Source organism: Lepidochelys kempii, chromosome 14, assembly GCF_965140265.1.
Source record: "Lepidochelys kempii isolate rLepKem1 chromosome 14, rLepKem1.hap2, whole genome shotgun sequence".
Classification (NCBI taxonomy): Eukaryota; Metazoa; Chordata; order Testudines; family Cheloniidae; genus Lepidochelys; species Lepidochelys kempii.
In genome coordinates this window covers 38,482,070-38,501,666 of record NC_133269.1, presented here as the reverse complement: position 1 = coordinate 38,501,666, position 19,597 = coordinate 38,482,070, and the positions used below count along the sequence as shown (strand labels likewise).

The 19,597-nt window shown below is 43.6% G+C and overlaps 1 protein-coding gene across 5 annotated transcripts; it reads left to right on the top strand.

Annotated features, from left to right (window-relative positions):
• The first annotated feature begins 277 nt into the window (after positions 1 to 277).
• On the top strand, positions 278 to 18,977 carry LOC140898058 (butyrophilin subfamily 1 member A1-like). Of its 5 annotated transcripts, none has more exons than XM_073311500.1 (9): positions 278 to 368; positions 1,738 to 1,847; positions 7,272 to 7,619; positions 12,600 to 12,884; positions 14,555 to 14,659; positions 15,290 to 15,310; positions 15,506 to 15,526; positions 15,656 to 15,682; positions 16,955 to 18,977. In XM_073311500.1, the coding sequence occupies exons 2-9, from the start codon at positions 1,748 to 1,750 to the stop codon at positions 17,473 to 17,475; spliced, it is 1,428 nt and encodes a 475-aa protein (XP_073167601.1). In that variant the 5' UTR covers positions 278 to 368; positions 1,738 to 1,747; the 3' UTR covers positions 17,476 to 18,977. The 5 variants fall into 5 exon arrangements, with proteins under 5 accessions (XP_073167601.1, XP_073167606.1, XP_073167602.1 ...); XM_073311501.1 differs by having other exon boundaries at positions 282 to 368; positions 1,744 to 1,847; XM_073311502.1 differs by lacking the exon at positions 278 to 368 and adding an exon at positions 3,552 to 3,714 and having other exon boundaries at positions 1,767 to 1,847.
• Positions 18,978 to 19,597: the final 620 nt, after the last annotated feature.

Here is a 19,597-nt window from a genome sequence, read left to right as displayed (position 1 = left end):
TATCTTGGCCCCCCTGAATGCTGGAGGCTGCTGGCTTGGCAGGACCCTTCCAGCTCAGCTGGGCGGTGGCTGTTTCTTTAAGAGAAAATGTTAATCTCGTCACCTGACCGCCTGGGTGACTTGACTTTCGCTTTCAATTTCGGGCAGTGCTGCCAGAGGGAAGCCCCGGGCTCTGCTCGGAGCCCAGAGATTTCTCCCCCGAAGGGCGAGGAAAAGCTGGGGAAACTGCAGCGATTTGGTAGCCAGGGAATCAGCCCTGCAATGGGATCGACTGAAAGAGTCACCGACAGTGGAAATCATCGCAACAAACCCCACGGAGTCTGATCCCACCCTGGAGATTGTACAATTTCTCCAGAAGGACCAATCAGGTAGGTTAATTTCGCTTCAAAATGATTGCTTGTATCCCCTCATGTGGACTGCTCATTGCCTGGCCAGATTGTTACTAACACAACGATTAAATAACCCTGTGTAATTTGATTTACACGTTGTGGAAACACTACAGTACAAGTAGGTTCACAACGATTGACACTCCGATGCCTTTCAGACTCTTGTCCTAGCGGCGTAACTCGGGATTTGCGCGGCAGGTTGGGTTCGAAATTTGTTTCTTTTGCGGGTACGTTTCATTCAAGAACCCTGGGCCCGACCTTGTTCTCAGTGACGTCCCAGGGAGATTTGTAACAAGTAACTTCCTGTACTGAGAATACCGGACGAGCTTCACTGTGCCACACTCCCGGCTGTTCTGTCCTTCTGCCTCTTAACGTGCCCGTTTCTACCTCTGCCTGTGGCGCTGAATCCTGTTGTTTCTGATCATTTTCCTTTTTTCCCTTGAAAGTATTTCCACAATCAGTCAAGACAGAAACTTGCATCCTGTTCTTCTGAAGTGAGGGGGATTAAGCATGTGCCTAAAGCAGACCATGAGCTCAAGTGTGCTGCTGAATAAGGGCTTCATGACATAATTTAGAAAGAGGCATATTTACACAGCGGTTGACAGATCATCTCCTACTGTGTGAAGGGTGTGGAGGGGAGATTTCCTGAGGAAATCTATAGGACTAAAGGTAGTAAAAAAATAATTTTAAAACACATTTACAACAATAATTCACTTTTGTTTTGTTTAATATTTTATAGACTTTTTCATTTTTAATCAAATATTATTGAAACAGATTTTTTTTACAATCATTGTTACTCTTCTTTTAGCAAGAATAAGGGAGGGGTCAATAAATTGTTTTGATCAATTTGATTAGAATTTCTTTTTGGAATCAATTTGAACTATATATTCTCATTTAGCATCATTTCATTGAAAAATTAGAAACATTCCAATCATAGGAAAATTCATTTTTAATGTTTTTTTTAAATTCATTTTCTAATGAAAACATCATTTTGTTTAAACATTTTTTAACTGCGGCCACTGGGAGGTGCAGGCGGCCGTGCAAATGTAAACAAACTGGCAGCCCACCAGTGGATTAGCCTGACAGGCCACGTGTGGCCCGCAGGTTGCCCACCACTGGTCTAACCTGTTGTGACGTTATTGACGTGAACTGGGACCGTATAGATCATTGTTACAACCAAGGTCCTGTAGTGGCACCAAATCTTGTATAAAGGGGTCAAATAAAGTGTCTAAAACAAGGTTATGGTTTGCTGGTTAGGATTATGCTATCATTTTTGTCTTAAATCATTGCAACTATGTTACATTCAATACACTGTTTGTTTTCTCTCTTTTCTCTTGTCATCTGGATCAAGTAACAGTGAGATGAAAGATCTCTCAATCTGCCACAGCTCCAGAGCCAGAACCCTTCTACCCCATTTTATCGTTTTCTTCATTACGTTTTATGTTCACAAGCTGGAATCAGGTAGGAATGTCCATGGCTTCTGCTGCTTCTTAGAGTATTGATTTATTTGTTTTGATTGATAAAATTTCTCTGTTTCACTAGTTTATTCCAAAGTGAACAAAAATTAGCACAAATCCCCAAGTGTATCAACACCAAGAAAATATAAATAACAATTGTTATGAGCTGGGTGAAACTTTGTTATGGGTTGAGTTAAAATCTTATTCAAACTGACGTGTGAATGCACCCTTTCACTTAAGACAGTTGTAAGAGGCAATAAAAAGGGCCACACCTAAAACAAGGCTTAATAGAGTCTGCCCAGAGACTAGCACCAATGATGTGAAGGGTGAAAGGACATGGGCAGGGAGGAATCCTCTGGGTATTTTGACCAAATGTGGGTGTGAGAGCACGAACACACAGAACTGAGAACAGACAAGGAGAGAGAGGTGGAGACAAGCAAGCAAGGAAGCCAAGCAGGAGCCTGTGAGCACAGTGCGACCCTGGGAAAAGCTCGAGAGAGAGAACTTCTGGGTCTGTTGGTTAGGGAAGGTTGGGAGTGTAAGCTACGAAACTGTTCCATGTATTCTTGGTTCCTCCTGCACTTGGAAAAGCAGGACTTGGTACATTCCCTTTCAATAAACGAGATTGCATCAAAGAGAATACCAGGCTATGCCAATTTGTTGAGGCATGTCTACACTACGAAATGACATCGACCTATCGTACATCGGCATACTTGTGCGTGTCTACGCTTTGCTCCTTGTATCGGCGGTGAGCGTCCTCACCAGGAGTGCTTGTATCGACTGGACTGTCAGTGTAGGGCATTGTAAGAAGGCTCCTGAGAGCTGGAAACAGTCAATGTAGGCAATGCAGTGTCCACACTGACACCGCGTTGACCCAACTACGTCAACCTTGACTCTATGCCGCTTGGGGAGGTGGAGTTATTAAGTCAGTCTAGCGGGGTAGTTATGTCAGAAGGCGCAAAATGTAAGTGTAGCACTTCCATAGTTAAGTTAGCCTAAGCTGCCCTGAATCGGCCTAACTCTGTAGTGTAGATCTGGCGTACATCCCACAGGAACATCCCTGAGGCTCCAAAATTTGACTAGCTGATGAGGTTGAAATGAGGTAACATTAAAATGTCTCCCCCTGACTTCAGGATTAATAACTCTTCAGCCACTGTCATGCTTCTGGAGTGACTCACGGCCATGAGTGCCTTCCTCAGGGCAGACTGTCAAACAAGGCAGACGCCCCAAGCTGGCGGTGTGGTCTGTAATTAGATTTCACCAAGCCAGTAACAAATGTAAACTCCTGGGTCACTATACCAGTCTTACCATGGAGTCACAGACAGTCCCCTCAGACTCTCCAGCCTATCTTGTCATCCAGACAAACTGGACTTAGTGATAAAAGGTCACTTACACCATAAATCATGCACTGTTTGCTTCCAGTCCCAAGAGACCAGTCACTTACCCCAGATGAATTGGTACCCTAGATCTTACGCCAAAGACAATGCCTGAAGCCAATCCTGTAATAAGCTATCAAAAGGCTTATTAGCTAAGAAAAAGAAATTATATACAGGTTAAAAGAAGTGAACATATACACAAATGAGTTACCCTCTTAATCCTAAGAGTGACAGCGTTATAAAGATCTGCCCATTCAAAGTGTCTGTCAGGGTGGACCCAGGAGATAACCCCTGGGGATCTTCATGTCAGCTACATTGTTTCCCTCTTCCAGCTTTCCAAGCGATGGGACAAGGCCTCCTGCACATACTTCTCCTTGGGTGGATGAAGAAAGAACAGGAGTACTTGTGCCACCTTAGAGACTAACAAATTTATTAGACCATAAATAATTTGTGGGCTACAGCTCACTTCATCGGATGCATAGAATGGAACATACTGTAAGAAGATTTTTATATATATATATATATATACACACACACACACACACACACACACACACGTGCATATAGACACACACACACACAGAGAAGGTGGAAGTTGCCATACAAACTGTAAGAGGCTAATTAATTAAGAGGGCCTATTATCAGCAGGAGAAAAAACAACTTTTGTCGTGATAATCAAGGTGGCCCATTTAGACCGTTGACAAGAAGGTGTGAGGATACTTAAAATGAAAAACAGAGAGAGGAGGGAAAGTATTAGCTCAAACACCCCAGCTGAGTTCACAGAGCTCAAGTGCAAAGTACGCCCTGTGAGCAGCAAGTCAAGCAAGTGGTTGGCTGTAGGAAACCTTCTCCTCTTCCTCTCCATGGATGCCAGTTGAACAGGCTCTGAATGAAGCGGGGGTTCTGGGGCAAGGCTAGTAAGCTCACGTAACTGAAGACTGCATCGTACACACAAGTGGAGAGAAATAAAGCAGCAACATTAAATCTGTCGGTTCCTAACATATTCAGTGCTTTATTTGGCAACCTAAGGCTTTAACTCAGTAAAGCATTTAAGCATCTCCTTAAAATTAAACATGTGTTTTTGCTCCCTTCCTGAAGAAAAATTATTTCCTGAATGGTACCCTAATAATGTTCTTTAAATTAGTTTAAATATTTTTAGAACAGTCAAAAAACTTTAAAACAATCTCCAACAGAAAGCAGTGATTTGAAATGTTTGCTAATGCTATGCAAGTTAAATCTGTCAGGAGCCGCTTGTAAGGGTAATGGCAAAACATATTTCAGCTTCCATTTAAACCAGTGGTTCTTAACTTTTACTGCAGCCTGCACCCCTTTGGTTCTCAAAATATGTTCTCGCACCCCTTATCAAAAGTCGTTGAAGTAGGTCAGTTCTTTAAATCTAGATATGTCATAACTATAGAATGAAAGAGAGATAATTATATTTATTTTAATTTCGCAGTAAACTTAAGAATACATGAAAAATTACACACTTTTCATTTTAAAGTTTACCGGCTCAGTGACTCTTCTGCTGTTGCTTTTGTTCAATGATGTTCAAGAAACGAGGAACGTTTTTTGAAGTAGCCACACGCATGTCATCACTCACATTTAGGTGGTTTCTGGCCTTTGTTTTGATGTGTAAGAGTGATGAAAATCCTCTCTCTCTCTCTCACACACACACACACACACACACACACACACACACACACACACACACACACACACACACACATGTATGTAGTCACAAATGGCACAAGGATCTCCAGCGCTGTCTTTGCCAGTTGTGGAAATGGTGCTAGTTTAGCACATCAGAAATTCTCAAGCTTCATTGTCTCAAACTCTATTCGGATTCGACCATTGGCTCGTAATTCAATGAGATCATCTTTCATGAAATCACTAGCGTTGATGGAATCCAGGTTAAAGAGAAATGGATCCAGTATCCATTTCTTTGCCACATCAAGATCTCCCGTGGAAAAATATCCTTAGAAAGAGTCACTCAGCTGTTGCAAATGCTTTGTCACTTCAGTTGCGATGGTCATTCCTTCATTTTCCAAAACAACTGTTTCTTCAAGAAAAGGAAAGTTAGTGAAATTTCTTCTCAACAGGCTTTATCCAAACTGGAAGTTTCTGAATAAAAGCAGATGACTTCTCTCTGGTCATTACCGTGTTCATCCCAGTTCCTTGCATAGATGTGTTGAGTTCATTTAGGTGTGTGAATACATCTGCCATGTACACTAGGCAAAGGATAAACTCTCTATTTTCAAAGTCATCAACTAAATTTCTGCTTTGATTAAAAGAGACTTATTTCTTCGCACATTTCAAAAATACGAGTAAGCATTCTGCCACGGGAAAGCCACCTCACTTCTGTATGGAAAAGGACAGTGTGCTCGGCCCCAATTTCTTCGCAAAAAGCATGGAAGAGGCGATGATTTAGAGCACGTCCTCTGATGAAGTTTACTGCGCTCACCGCAGTAGACAAAGTATCCTTCAATTCTGTAGGCAAAGTCTTTGCGGCAAGGGCATGACGGTGCAACATACAATGTGTGATCATGATACGAGGTACTTCTTTCTTTACGTAGGCAACAAATCCTGAATTTTTTCCTAGCATGGCAGAGGCACCATCGGTGCAAATTGATGCACACACTTCAAACATTATCTTATGCTTCAAAAAGAAGTCTTCGATGAGACTGAACACATCGATTCCTTTCGTAGTTAATTGCAATGGTTCACAGTACAAGAATTCGTCTAAGATCTTTCTCCTTCACGTACTGCTCAAACACCAACAGCTGACTGCAGCCATCAACGCCAGTTGACTCATCAAGCTGAATACTCACTTTAAGAGGACTGGCTTTGATATCTTCTAGAACTTGCTGCAAGATATCCTGGCTCATCACATGAATTCTAGAACGGATCACGTCATTTGACAAGGGCACCTGCTGAAGCTTCTTTCGTGCATCTCGTCCCAATACTATTTTTGTCATTCCCGACGCACAACATTTCACTAATTCCTCAGCTACTGTAGGGTGCTTCTTTTCCTTGGCACGCAAATATGCAACTTGATACGATGCTTGTAACAAGGGCTTCTCAAGTGACACAAACCCAAACGTCCTCAAGGTTCCGCTATGATCAAATCGTGCCCTTGTAGACTTCGGGGTGTCAATGTCATGTCCAGCAGCTTCACCACCATGCTGTTTGTTGAAATGTTCAGACAGCTTCGATGGTTTGAGATTGGCATTTGAAAATAACGAGCCGCACAGTACACATTGCGGTCGTTGATTTCCATCCTTCTCTGTTGTACAAATGAACCCGTAACGAACATAGTCGTCATTCCGTTTGCGTTTCTTCAACATGGCAAGGGTTACTGAAATGAAAAAATATATCAATGGAGATGGGGGGCCTATACACTTTTAAATGCATATTAAATATATGTAAAGTAGTTTTATGTTATTACTCACCACAAATAGTACAGTGGGCACACACAAATCCACAAGTACGACCCAGAGATGTTGGAGTTTTGCTGTGGAAGTAAACTGTAACCGGCGCGCTAACAGCGGCTAACTGAATTCAAACAAAGCTGCCACATCATCATCTGTGCATGCGTCAAGAAACACCCCCCAACGTGGCGGTACACTGTATTTTGTAGCGAGATAATTTCACTACCATTAGCTTAAAAACTTGAAAATAGATTTTCTGTTTGTATATTACAGTGATCGTTAATAAATACATAGGTGATGAAACAAAGTAGTTGTACTTACGTGCCTGTGCCTAATTTGTGTTTTCGATAATTTACCTTCTAAAAAAATCTGGCATGTCTTGCACCCCCAGAAAGGGCATCTCACACCCCCAGGGGGTGTGTGCACCCCAGGTTAAGAACCACTGATTTAAACTCATATAAATTATGGATATACAAATTATGGTTATCCAAATGCATTGTTTGTTGTAAAATTCATATATATAAATTCAGGACACATCCTATTCAATGACAGAGCACTGCAATAGATGCACAGAATATTTAATATATTTATTTTATCTTTTCTGTGCCCTGGTGCGTTTTACAGCCCGGTTCACAGTGATTGGACCTGATCACCCTGTCACAGCCATCATGGGTGAGGACATTATTTTACCCTGTCACTTGTCCCCCAAGATGAGCGCTGAGAACATGGAAGTGAGATGGTTCCGATCTGAGTTCACTTCGTTTGTGCACCTGTATCAGCATGGGAAGGATGAGTATGGGCAGCAGATGCCAGAATATCATGGAAGGACAGAGCTTTTGAAAGCTGGCATTGTGGATGGGAACGTTGCCTTGGGAATTGTCAATATCAGACTTTCTGATGAAGGACAGTACCGCTGTTTTGTTCAAGATGGTGTCTTTCATGAAGAAGCTGTATTGGAATTGAAGGTAGCAGGTTAGTAACATGTGTCTGTCTCTTTTTAGATGGCTCTTAGACCCAGACCCAAAAAAAAAGCACTTGGGCACCTAACTCCCCACTTCAGTCCAAAATTTAGGTGCCCCTGAGATCCTCAAAGCAATCATTAAATTAAATAGTCATTAGGCGCGAGAGAGAGACTCTCTGTAGTCCAGTGGTTAGGGTACCCACCTGGTAGGTGGGAGACCCAAGGGCTAGTCCTCCTGCTCTAATTAATCTTTGATTATTTATCCAATCTGGACAAACCATTGGAAGAGGGGGTCTGGACTGGGGTTTTCCCACCTCCCATGGCTGTACCCCAACCACTGGACTACAGTCTCTTTTTCTCTCTCTGGCCCAATGACTATTTAAATATTTATAAATAGTAGAAAAGTCATTGGGCCAGAGAGAGAGGCAAGATTTTTCTATGTCATTATCCTTAAATTTATCTGTTCATACTAAAACATTTTCAGTTAAACAGTTCATGTTGTTGGATTGAGATTCACTTACTCAGCAGGTGGGTCTAACAAATCTTTAAGGCAAAACACTCAGCAAGTAGCAATCAATTATTCACAGGCTGGAAGCTAATTGGGATGATCCCGTCAGTCACCTCCAACAATGGACAATACAGCTTCAACCTCCCTTTATTAACCAAGCTTATTTATAACTTGGTTATATTATATGTATGTATCAGTGTGATAAATGGGGTGTGGGGGGGCGGTAGCTCCCTTTTATGGACACCCAGTCAGCCAATCGCTATAAAATCCCTTTTAGTAGCTGTTCTCTAATTGCTCTACCTGTAAAGGGTTAAAGAGTCTCACTGCTATGCGTAGGTAAAAGGAAGTGAATGGGCAGCTGGACAAAAGAGGCAATGGGAAGGCTAGAACTTTTTAATATGGAGAAGAGACTCCCCTTTTGTCTGTCTGTCGTTGCTCTCCCAGGGAGAGGCGGACAGGGCAGCAGCTATGCTGTAAGAAGCTTGGGCCAGGCATGAAAATCAGTATCATACCTAGAAACTACTCATTTGAAACCCCAGATACGTAAGTAGAGCAGGAAATGTCTAGGAAGACGTGATTAGGTTTATCCCTTTTATTTCTTTATGGCTTGTGGATTCCCCTGTGCCAACCCCAGGTGCTTTTGTTTTGCTTGTAACCTTTAAGCTGGACCTCAAGAAAGCTATTCTTGGTGCTTAATCCTTGTAGTTGCTCTTTTAAAATCTAGCAATAGCCTGAGTTCCCAGATGTGTTTTCTCTTTTTTTAAAATAAAATTTACCTTTTTTAAGAACAGGATTGGATTTTTGTGTCTTAAGAGGTTTGTGCACTTTTTTTAATTAGCTGATGGCAACAGCTGATTTTTTATTTTTTTCTTTCTCAGCTGTTCCCGGGGGCAGGTGTGTGTGTGTGAGAAAGGGCTTAAGGGTACCCTACAGGAAGGAATTCCCAAGTGCGCCTTCCTGGGCTCTCAAAGGGGTTCTGCACTTGGTGGTGGCAGCATCTACCAATCCAAGGTCAGAGAAATGTTGTAATCTTTGAAATAGTACAAGCCTGGAGTGGCAAGTATTAATTTTTAGAGTCATTGCGGGCCCCCACCCTCTGCACTCGAAGTGCCAGAGTGGGAATTAGCCTTGACAATTAGTCTCCCATTTCCATGTTCTCTCCTCCTCTGTCAGTACAGGTTTAGGGTTACTTCAAACCACTCTTTTTTTGCTTTGTTACTTTTATCTTTTTTTCTCCTCACAAACATGATTACTACACATATGCAGTTCTGCTTATGCTGTTAAACGTTATCAGAACAAACTCTGAAAATCCACAACAGGCTTCTGGCAGGCCTAAAGATGAGTTTGCTCCCAAAATATGCCACTCTTTGCTGCAGGTATCAGCTGATCTGCAATTGGTCTCGGCTGGGACAGTAGTGAAGAGAGCACATTTCCTCACCTCAATTGCATTAAAATAATTAAAAAAAAATCTTTGTTTAGTGACGGTTCCATTGGCATCAAGACACACTGCCCCCGCTCCAGTACCTGTGGTTATCAAATGTGCTCTAGCTGAATCCCAGCGTATGGACTTAAACACACAAGAATTGCCCTACTGGGTCAGACCAAAGGTCCATCTAGCCCAGTGTCCTGTCTTCTGACAGTGGCCAGTGCCAGGGGCCCCCAGAGAGAATGAACAGAACAGGCAATTATCAAGTGATCCATCCCCTGTCGCCCATTCCCAGCTTCTGGCAAACAGAATGAATTAATGGAAGCCCTATGGCCTGTGTTAGGTAGAACGTCAGACCAGATGATCACAGTGGTCCTGTCTGGCATTACAATCTATGACTCTCTGAAAGCAAAACTTTTAAAGTTCTCTGATTGGCCTTCTCTGATTGGCCGCCCACCTGCGCAGCCTCTCTGGCCTGCTGAAGCCCCATCTAGCATAGGAGTGGGGCAGCCACCCCACTACAGTCCCTCTCTGTCTTTCTTATCTGCGCTGCATCAATTACAGAAGTGAACAGCAGTGCAATAAGCAGGAGGGTTTCTGTAGGCTGAGGTACTTTGGCCAGGCTATTCAGTATCTACTCAGAACATCCACATTAGTGAATGCTTTCCCAGGTTTATACTCAAACTCATAGTCATAAGCTGATAAGCGAGTCCATCTCTGGATTCTGGCAGATGCCATTGGGGTACAGGTTTGCTCTCACCATACAGACCTTTCAGAGGTTAATGGTCTGAGTGTATAAAAAAATGCCTGGCATATAGGTAAGAGTGGAACTTCTTTACCCCACAAACCACAGCTAGCCCTTCTCATTTTAGTTGGGAATAGTATTTTTTTTCTGCTGAAGCTGGTGACCTTGGTACATAACTGATGGGACGCTCAGATTCAGCTGGCATTTGGTGGGCTAGTACCGCACCCACCTCATATGGTGACGTGTCACCAGACAATACTAGTCCTTTCTGACTATCATAATGAACTAAATCCTAACTATACATATAAAATGATGGGGTCTAAATTACCTGTTACCACTCAAGAAAGAGAGCTTGGAGTCATGGCGGATAGTTCTCTGAAAATATCCACTTGATGTGCAGCAGCAGTCAAAAAACCTAACAGAATGTTGGGAATCATTAGGAAAGGGAAAGATAATAAGGCAGAAAATATCATATTGCCTGTATATAAATCCCTGGTACGCCCACATCTTGAATACTGCATGCAGATGTGGTTGCCCCATCTCAAAAAAGATACATTGGACTTGGAAAAGATTCAGAAAAGGGCAACCAAAATGATTAGGGGTATGGAACGGCTTCTGTATGAGGAGAGATTAATAAGACTGGGACTTTTCAGCTTGGAAAAGAGACGACTAAGGGGAGATATGATAGAGGTCTATATAATCATGACAGGTGTAGAGAAAGTAAATAAGGGAGAGTTATTTACTCCTTCTCATAACACAAGAACTAGGGGTCACCAAATGAAATTAATAGGCAGCAGTTTAAAACAAACAAAAGGAAATATTTCTTCACACAACACACAGTCAACCCGTGGAACTCTTTGCCAGAGGATGTTGTAAAGGCCAAGACTATAACAGGGTTCAGAAAAGAAGTAGATGAGTTCATGGAGGATCGGTCCATCAATGGCTATTAGCCTGGATGGGCAGGGATGTAAAACCATGCTCTGAAGTGTTCCTAGCCTCTGTTTGCCAGAATCTGGGAATGGGTGACAGGGGATTTATCACTTGATGATCACCTATTCTGTGCATTCTCTCTGAAGCACCTGGCACTGGCCACTGTTGGAAGACAGCTTACTGAACTAAATGGACTATTGGTCTGATCCAGTATGGCCAGTCTTATGACTTTAGTAATTTCCTTGCTTCTGCAAAAGCTATTTTTTGACCCCACTGGAATTTCTTCCATTCTATAACAGTTTGTGTAATGGAGCCAATATAGATGTCAAGTTGGGAAAAAAATTACCATAATAATTTAAAAGGCCTCGAAAGGATTTGTTTATAGGTTTTTGCTCCACAAACGCTCAGTAAAATGGCGTGTTTCTTGTTATCATCATCTGTATCATTTGTGATGAAGTACGGAGAGAGTCTGTCTCTGAGTACTGAATCCAGTCCTCCTGGAATACATTATGCTCTTTCATTTTTTCCACATGCAGCCATTTTTTCTTTACAATTAAAAAAAAGAGGTTTTCACTTACTCACGCAATGTGTAGAACTTGGTGCCTGTTGTTTTCATTTTATCCTCATCGCCTTTGTAGGGCTGGAAGGGGTCTTGAGAAGTCCTCAAGTCCAGCCCCCTTATGCTGACACAGGACCAAGTAACTCTAGACCGTCCCTGACAGGGGTTTGTCCAGCCTGGTCTAAAAAACCCCTCCAATGACGGAGATTCAACAGTCGACCTTGGAAGTCTGTTCTGGAGTTTAACTATCCTTCCAGTTAGAAAGCTTTTCCTAATATCGAACCTCAATCTCCCTTGCTGCAGATTAAGCCCATTCCTTCTCCTGCCTTCAGTGGACATGGAGACCCAAAAGAGATTAGAACTAAAAAAGGGGATCTTTTATTCTGGTACATGTTCACAGTGACAACTAACCGAGCTGCCATCTTGAGAAACTCCTTCACGTACGCCACAACTCCCCGGAGCACCATTAAATCGTCTCAGAGCAAATAGCTACCTCACATTGGCCACCCAGAGGTCATAAGCATAACAAATATGCCTCCAACATTATAAAATCAGAACTCAAGGGGAAAATCTCTTGAATTCCTTGCTCCCTTCACATCACTGATAACACGCTCCAACATTCTGTAAGGCTTTCGCTTCCACCTCGGAGACCCCAGGACTGCAGCACAGTTAAGCAAAGGTTTAACAAGTGCTCAAGTCCCGTTGAAGACATGTTTCCATGAATATCAGCCATAAAGAAAGTGTATTCAATCCTTTTGTTGAAAATGTAAACTTTTATATGCTGGGCTGTATATTTATCTGATTTAACATGGATTCATTTTAGCTTCAGGCTCTGCACCTCGCATCTCTGTTGAGGGTCACCAGGATGGAGGGATCCAAGTGGTGTGTCAGTCGGCCGGATGGTACCCAGAGCCCGAGGCGCTGTGGAGAAATCTCAAAGGGCAGCCTTTATCTTCATCAACTGAAACCAAATCTGAAGAGCAACATGGTCTCTTTGAAATAAAAAATTCTATCGTTATAACAGAAAATTCAAACAAGAATTTGTCCTGTGCCATAAGGAACACCCACCTGAACCGAGAAAAAGAATCAATAACATTTTATATATCAGGTCAGTGACCACCAAAACCCCACGCTGTAATATCCAACAGGAAGAAATCAGATGGTTAAATAATACACAAGTTAAAATATTCCCTCACAAAAAGCTACGTTAAGATAAAGTTTAGGTGGAGAGCACACTTTAGGGTAAAATGCATTCCAGGGATATTGTAGTTCTCCCCAAAACAAGCATTTTAAACCCAGTAGATTCAGGGTTAAGGTTAAATGTAAAAGAAATCCAAACATGTTAATGAATGGAAGTGCCCTGCAGTAACACTATATATGTATGTTATTGTGATTCGAACAGGTTGATTAGTGTTTGTAGTCCCATATTACATGAAATGGATATTTAAAGTCACATTAGATTTTCATTCTCATCCAGTCACCACAGGGCAGTGGTAAGATATATTGGGGGCCCTACTGATTGGTTGGACTTTCTGCTTCCTAGTGGATTGATGGATCAAGGACTAGGCTTCTTGCCCCAGTGAATATGCAGAGGGAGAAGTGATATGCTGTGATCTCTTCAACACAGAGGAGATTTGTTGAGTCTCTGCTCATGGCAGGTCAGAAGCAAGGCAGGGCCATGAAAGTCTGGAGCCCCGGGAACAATCATTTGAGTGTGTCACTCACTAAAAGGTCCACGTTTTAATATGAAGTTTGATTTCTCACCCTTTAGCAAACTTCACAGGGAAAGGGGTTGCCATAACAACAAAACCCTGTGGGCGTGATCCAAAGCCCGTTAAAGACATCAATAAGATTTGGATCAGTTCCTATGCCCCCATTTAGTGGATCAGTTCCTATGCCAGGAATTCCTGTGCTGAAGTGAAGAGTATTTGGATATTTATCTGTTCTCCCTTAATTATTGATTTCCACTCGTAAAGCCTCAGATTTTCTTTTACTCTGAAATTCCCCGGTGTTACAAAAGTTTAAATTTTACTTACGTGTAAGTTTTCTGTTGGGAAATTTGATGAGTAATTATGATTTCTCTTCCTACATGTTTTAACTGTAGTAGTAATTTCATAAAAAGAAGGAATCACTTTTCCCTGAATTGGCTCCTGGGTTGGGTGATGGGGTCAGAAGCCCCGGTTAGTCAACAAAATTAAGAACGTGTGTAAGGGAAGCAGAATTAAAATATAAACAAGCCCACTACTAATTATATAGGTAATTATTCACACACATACCCATGTGTGCACACACACTGATTTTTCTTTTTTTAAGGATCAGAACAATGTGGTGTTCCCTAACCCCATTCTCAGAAATAGTGGAACCATTTTGGCTGAAACTTTTCAAAAAGAAAAGTTCAGCCTGAGGCAGACACCCAGCATGGAAATTTTCTCCCCAAATGGTAAAGTTCGGCAAAGTAATGAGCAAAGGAAAAGAAGACCCTATAATGGGAAATGTGTTTAACAACAAGTGATGTGACTAGCTCCACCTAGAGAGAGAGAGAGAGAGGAGGGGATGAGGTGTAGGGTGGTATTTAGTATTTAATACATCATTCAGTACTACCAAAAGAGTGTGACCAGAACCTCTTTTTAAAATTGGTTTCTGCCAGTTTTTATATTGCAGGGAGCAAATTTTTCCACACATATTTGACGCAAATCCTGATGTGACGCATTTTCCTACAATACAAGTGTACTTTTGGTTATTACTGTTTTCAAACTAATGGTGGGCTTTGTGTTTCAGATTCTTTTTTCCCAAGAGCATCTCCCTGGATGGTGGGTTGGAGTGTGACTTTGGTGATTTTGTTGGTGTTCGTCGGCCTTACTCTTTTTCTGTTCAAATTAAAAGGTAAAGCTCCAAAGGGGAAAATGCTGTGTAATCAGAATGAGATTTCTCCTTAGAACAGACAGTTTAGACTTTTCTACATGAGAAAGTTACACCAGCTTAAGATGTGAATTTAAATGGATTTTTTTTAAGCCAGAGCAAGCTCCTATGTGGACACATATGAATTTAAGAAGACCTTACTTCAGTTTAGTTTAAAACTGTTCCTATTCATCTTAAGATAAGCCTAAAACTAGGTTTGCACTAGTTTAACTAGATTTTCCGTGGGGCCTGAGGTAGTTAGGTTCCCAACTCCCATTGGAATTCAATATGCTTTGGCTCTTAACTCCCCTCGGCTCCTATGAAAATCCCTGCCTTATGGGGTTTTTGATTGCCTGTGTGCTGTTTGTGACCATCTGTGTTCTAGGTCAGGTCTATGTATGTAAATAATCAAATTACACTAAGAAGGTACCCAGACCCTGTGTCACTGATTTCTCTTCCACTGGGAACCCAACATGCAAGTCCCTGGAGAGCTGCAACAGCTTGGTGGAGGGGCAACATTATTATTACTTGAGGACTCATAATGAAAAGATCCTTTGAAATCTGGAGTCACTGAAAATGTCTCTTAATAATTGTACTTATGTTTTCTTTTTTTAGGGAAACATCTCAACACTATCAGTAAGTTCAGTTTTTCTCCTGGCAGAACCAATGTTATGTTACGAAAGATTTTTCAATAACTGTGACAATGTCAACTTGAAAATCATAAGTGACACAACCAATACTAATTGCATAACTTGTTACGTCGGTAACGGGTAGGAAGCCAGGACTGTACATGTGTCTTGAGTGTGGCATTTTTTTTTGTTTATTATTTAGGTAAACTTCGAACAGAGCTAGGTAAGGGTGTTTTTTTTATTATTATTATTCGTGTCTGTCACTGATACAGCCTTTTCTATGATAATGAATCCTATTGATACTGCATTTGTCTGGCTTAATTCTCATCCCTATCTATGTGTTTGCTTCCAGAGTGGAGGAGATCCCTGGGTGATGCAGGTAATTAAAAATCATATTTAGTCAATGAGGGATCCTGCTCCCTTTCGCTGTGCAAATAAACAAGGAGAAAACTATAATATTTCCCAGGTGGAAGAAGGGAGGGTGCTGAGGTTCAAAGGAGGGAGAGGAATGGACCATCCTCACATGTCCTGCTTACACATTGCTCCCATAACTCTGGAAACGTCCCTGCTCCAAGTGACTGAGCACTTACTAAAAAGAAAAGGAGGACTTGTGGCACCTTAGAGATGAACAAATTTATTAGAGCATAAGCTTTTGTGAGCTACAGCTCACTTCATCGGATGCATCGGAGCTCTAGCTCACAAAAGCTTATGCTCTAATAAATTTGTTAGTCTCTAAGGTGCCACAAGTCCTCCTTTTCTTTTTACGGATACAGACTAACACGGCTGCTACTCTGAAACCTGAGCACTTACTGTTTCTTAGGATCCCCGCCCTAGTGTCAGGTAGAGGAACAAGAGCCCTGACCAGACACACGAGTTCAAACCAAGGAGTCCCTGTGATCAGTGTTCAGCTTGTGCTTCTTTTCTCCATTCATAGTGATCTCCCCTTTCTGTTCTCTCCATCAGATCCCAACTTTCTGCTGTTTTTAACCATCTCATCCACGTTCTCCATTCATTCATTTATATCAGCCCCTCCACCCCAACTCTCTTCTCTTGTAGAAGCTCCTTGCTCATAAATAAAAATCTGTCTGTTAGAAATAAAATCTAGAATGATAATTCTCTTTGTCTGGCCCTGATGACTAGTTACAGAGTTTTAATTAGGGAATCTATGGAATCATGTCACTATCGACAGATCTCCGACCTGTGGCAGGATGGAGCAGGCGTCAGGCTGGTGTCAACAAGAGACGTCCAAGCTCCAGGACTTTACATACAAGGGAGGGAGGGTACATCAGAGAAAAGATAGTTGTGACCATGTGAATGATGTGAGGGGAAATCTCCTAGGGCTTCCCTGTGATTCCAGGGTCTCTAATCCCCACTCTGGGGATAGATGGGTGCACGAGGGGAAAGATTCTGTCTCAGGACTGGGTCAGTAAATCTTTATGCTCTGTCACTGACCTGTCTCTGACTGGGGAGTGAAACTCAGGAGTGAATGCTGAGATCTCAGAGCTGCTCCCCATTCAGAACTGGGTAAATCCTGGAGGAAGGAGATTTCCTGGTTCACACTCCAGCGGGGACAGATTCTGTCACTGATATGATGAGACACTCCCGCAGGGCGGAGCTGTGCCCCTAACGCTCTGATTCTCTCTCCCCCTAGCAAATGTGACGCTGGATCCAGACACGGCTCATCCACAACTTGTCCTGTCTAAGGATCGGAAAAGTGTGAGATGGGCAGACACATGGCAGGATCTGCCCCACCACAAGAATCCTGAGAGATTTGACATTGAGCGCTGTGTGCTGGGCTGTGAGGGGTTCACCTCAGGGAGACATTACTGGGAGGTAGAGGTGGGGGTGGGGCTACTCTGGGCTGTGGGGGTGGCCAGAGAGTCTGTGAGGAGGAAGGGAGGGATCAGCCTTAGCCCTGAGGAGGGGATCTGGGCTGTGGATCAGAGGCAGGGCCAGTACCAGGCTCTCACCTCCCCTATGACCCCCCTAGACCTGAGCCGGGCCCCCAGCAGGATCCGGGTTTGTCTGGACTGTGAACAGGGGCAGGTGACATTTATTAATGCTGGAGATGAGGCCCCGATCTTCACTTTCCCGCCGGGCTCCGTCCCTGGGGAGAGAATGCGCCCTTGGCTCTGGCTGGGGATGGAAAGCCAGCTCAAACTGTGTCCCTGAGAGACGGGGGGTATATCCCAGTGGGGACCCTGAAATCAGCCTGTCTAGCCTCACACACCCAAGCATCTATGATCTTGTCATCATCCTGTCCACCCAGTCCGATGGCCTCTTAATTCTATGTCCCCTGGAACCTCCTCCCCCCTCCTTCCCCGCAGCACAAAGATGGGATCTAAAGGGAGACACCCCACTCTTGGCCAGGGCTGTGACTTTGTTTTCTGTGAGCTTCTAATTTCAATGACTAGGGGTGGCATCCATGAAGGGACTTAGATGTTGCAACTCTGGGCGTCACTGCACGTCATCTTTAGGTGCCTAGAACATCACAAGAACAATACTATGACCCACAAAGCCTGACTTAGGCACCTAGTCTCCCTATACAATGAACGGAGACAGACAGATACCTTACAATGCCATCCACAAGAGCCGGCATGGTAGGTGGGGAGCCATCTAAACTAGCCAATGGGAGATGCGAACAACAGGGTTGTGTCCTAAGCCCCGCCCCTCTCACAAAGATAAGTGCCTACGTCTGCATTGCTGGGGGGCCCCCATCTCTGCTTAGCAATCCACGAATGGGAACCCACCGCCTGAGGCATTTCTTCTGGGAACGAGTTAGGCCCCTGCTGCGCTGCACACAACCTGTGGGTGGAGGGCGGGACGGGGGGTGTTTTGGTGCTGCTGGCCACCTCATAACTTTAAGCCAGTGACAGCACACTTGCCTGGGACGTGGGAGACCCAGGTTCAATGCCCCCATCTTTGCTACAGGAGGAGAAAGGATTTAAACTGGGGTTACTCAGTTTCTAGGTGGGTGCTGTAACCACTGAGCTATGGTACAGACTGAAGGTGGGATTCTTCAGTCTCCCCTATGTCAGCTGGCTCATGGTGGGTAAATAATGAAGGAGCGACTGGAGCTGGGGGACTGGCCCCAGGAGCTCCCGCCCCTCAGATGGGCTCCCTGACCACAGGACCCCAGAGTATTCTCACTTTCTGGCCAGTATCCATTTAAGTGTTTATCTACCATGGAACAGTCCCTGGGACAGAGAGAGAAAGAGAATGTCTCTGTAGTCCAATGGTTGGGGCACCCACCTGAGCAGGGGGAGACCCCGGATCCAACCCCTCTGTTTCCATCACTCTCATTATTTATCCCAAGTGGAACACCTATAACAGGAGAGGCTGAAGGATCCTAATACTTGGCTTTTCTTCCTTCCCCCCCACCCCCACATCCCCCAAACAACTTGACACCTGGAGGAACATTTGAAGAGCAAAGACTTTGAATGGGGGAAGAGGGTCCCGGGCTGGACAGCAATTCCAGCCTGTGTAGTGAGGATCGGTAGCCTGCTTGTACCATCTGTCAGGGTGAGACACTGCTTGACTGAAATCCTATTTAGTTTGTAGAACTCAGACTGCAAATTTATTTTTATTTCTTGAGAAACCAACTTTGATCTCTACACTTGCTACTTATAATCCCTTAAAATAATCTTTCTGTAGCTAATAAATCTCTTTTATATTTTACCTAAAACAGTGTGTTTTGGTTGAAGTGCTTGGGAAATCTCAGGTCAGTTTACAAAGGCTAGTGTATGTCCTCTCCACATCAAGGGGGGACGGACTGGGTGAAATGAACTGACACTGGCCAGGCTTCTGTGCAAGATGGTAAAGTTCTGCGGTGCAAGGCTGAGGAACTGGAGGAATCAGCTGGAGCCTCTCTATTGTTGGTTCATGAGTTGCTCGCAAAAGCATTCGTGTAACTCGGTTGGGTGAGTCCCTGCCGGTGGATGGCAGAGTAAGGGCAGCACCTGCTAGAGGTTTGTAGCTTCTCATCAGCATCACGGTGTGAGGGGAAGCTCAGGTTGGTGGGACAGAGGGCTCAGCAGTCCCATAGTCTGGGGACCCCGTCACAGTGATTAACATGCCCATCTGAGTGGTGGGAGACACACAGTTCAAATACTTCCTGGTAGGGAGGTGGGACTGAACTTGGGTTCCCCATATTCCAGCTCAGGGCTTTAACCACTGGGCTAGAAGTTATAAGGTGGGCACCACCACCTCTTTCATTGGACAGCTGTTTGAATGGGACCCAATCTGGTAGCCATGCTGGGAGGATCAGGCCTCACATGCAAGATCGGCAGCTGAA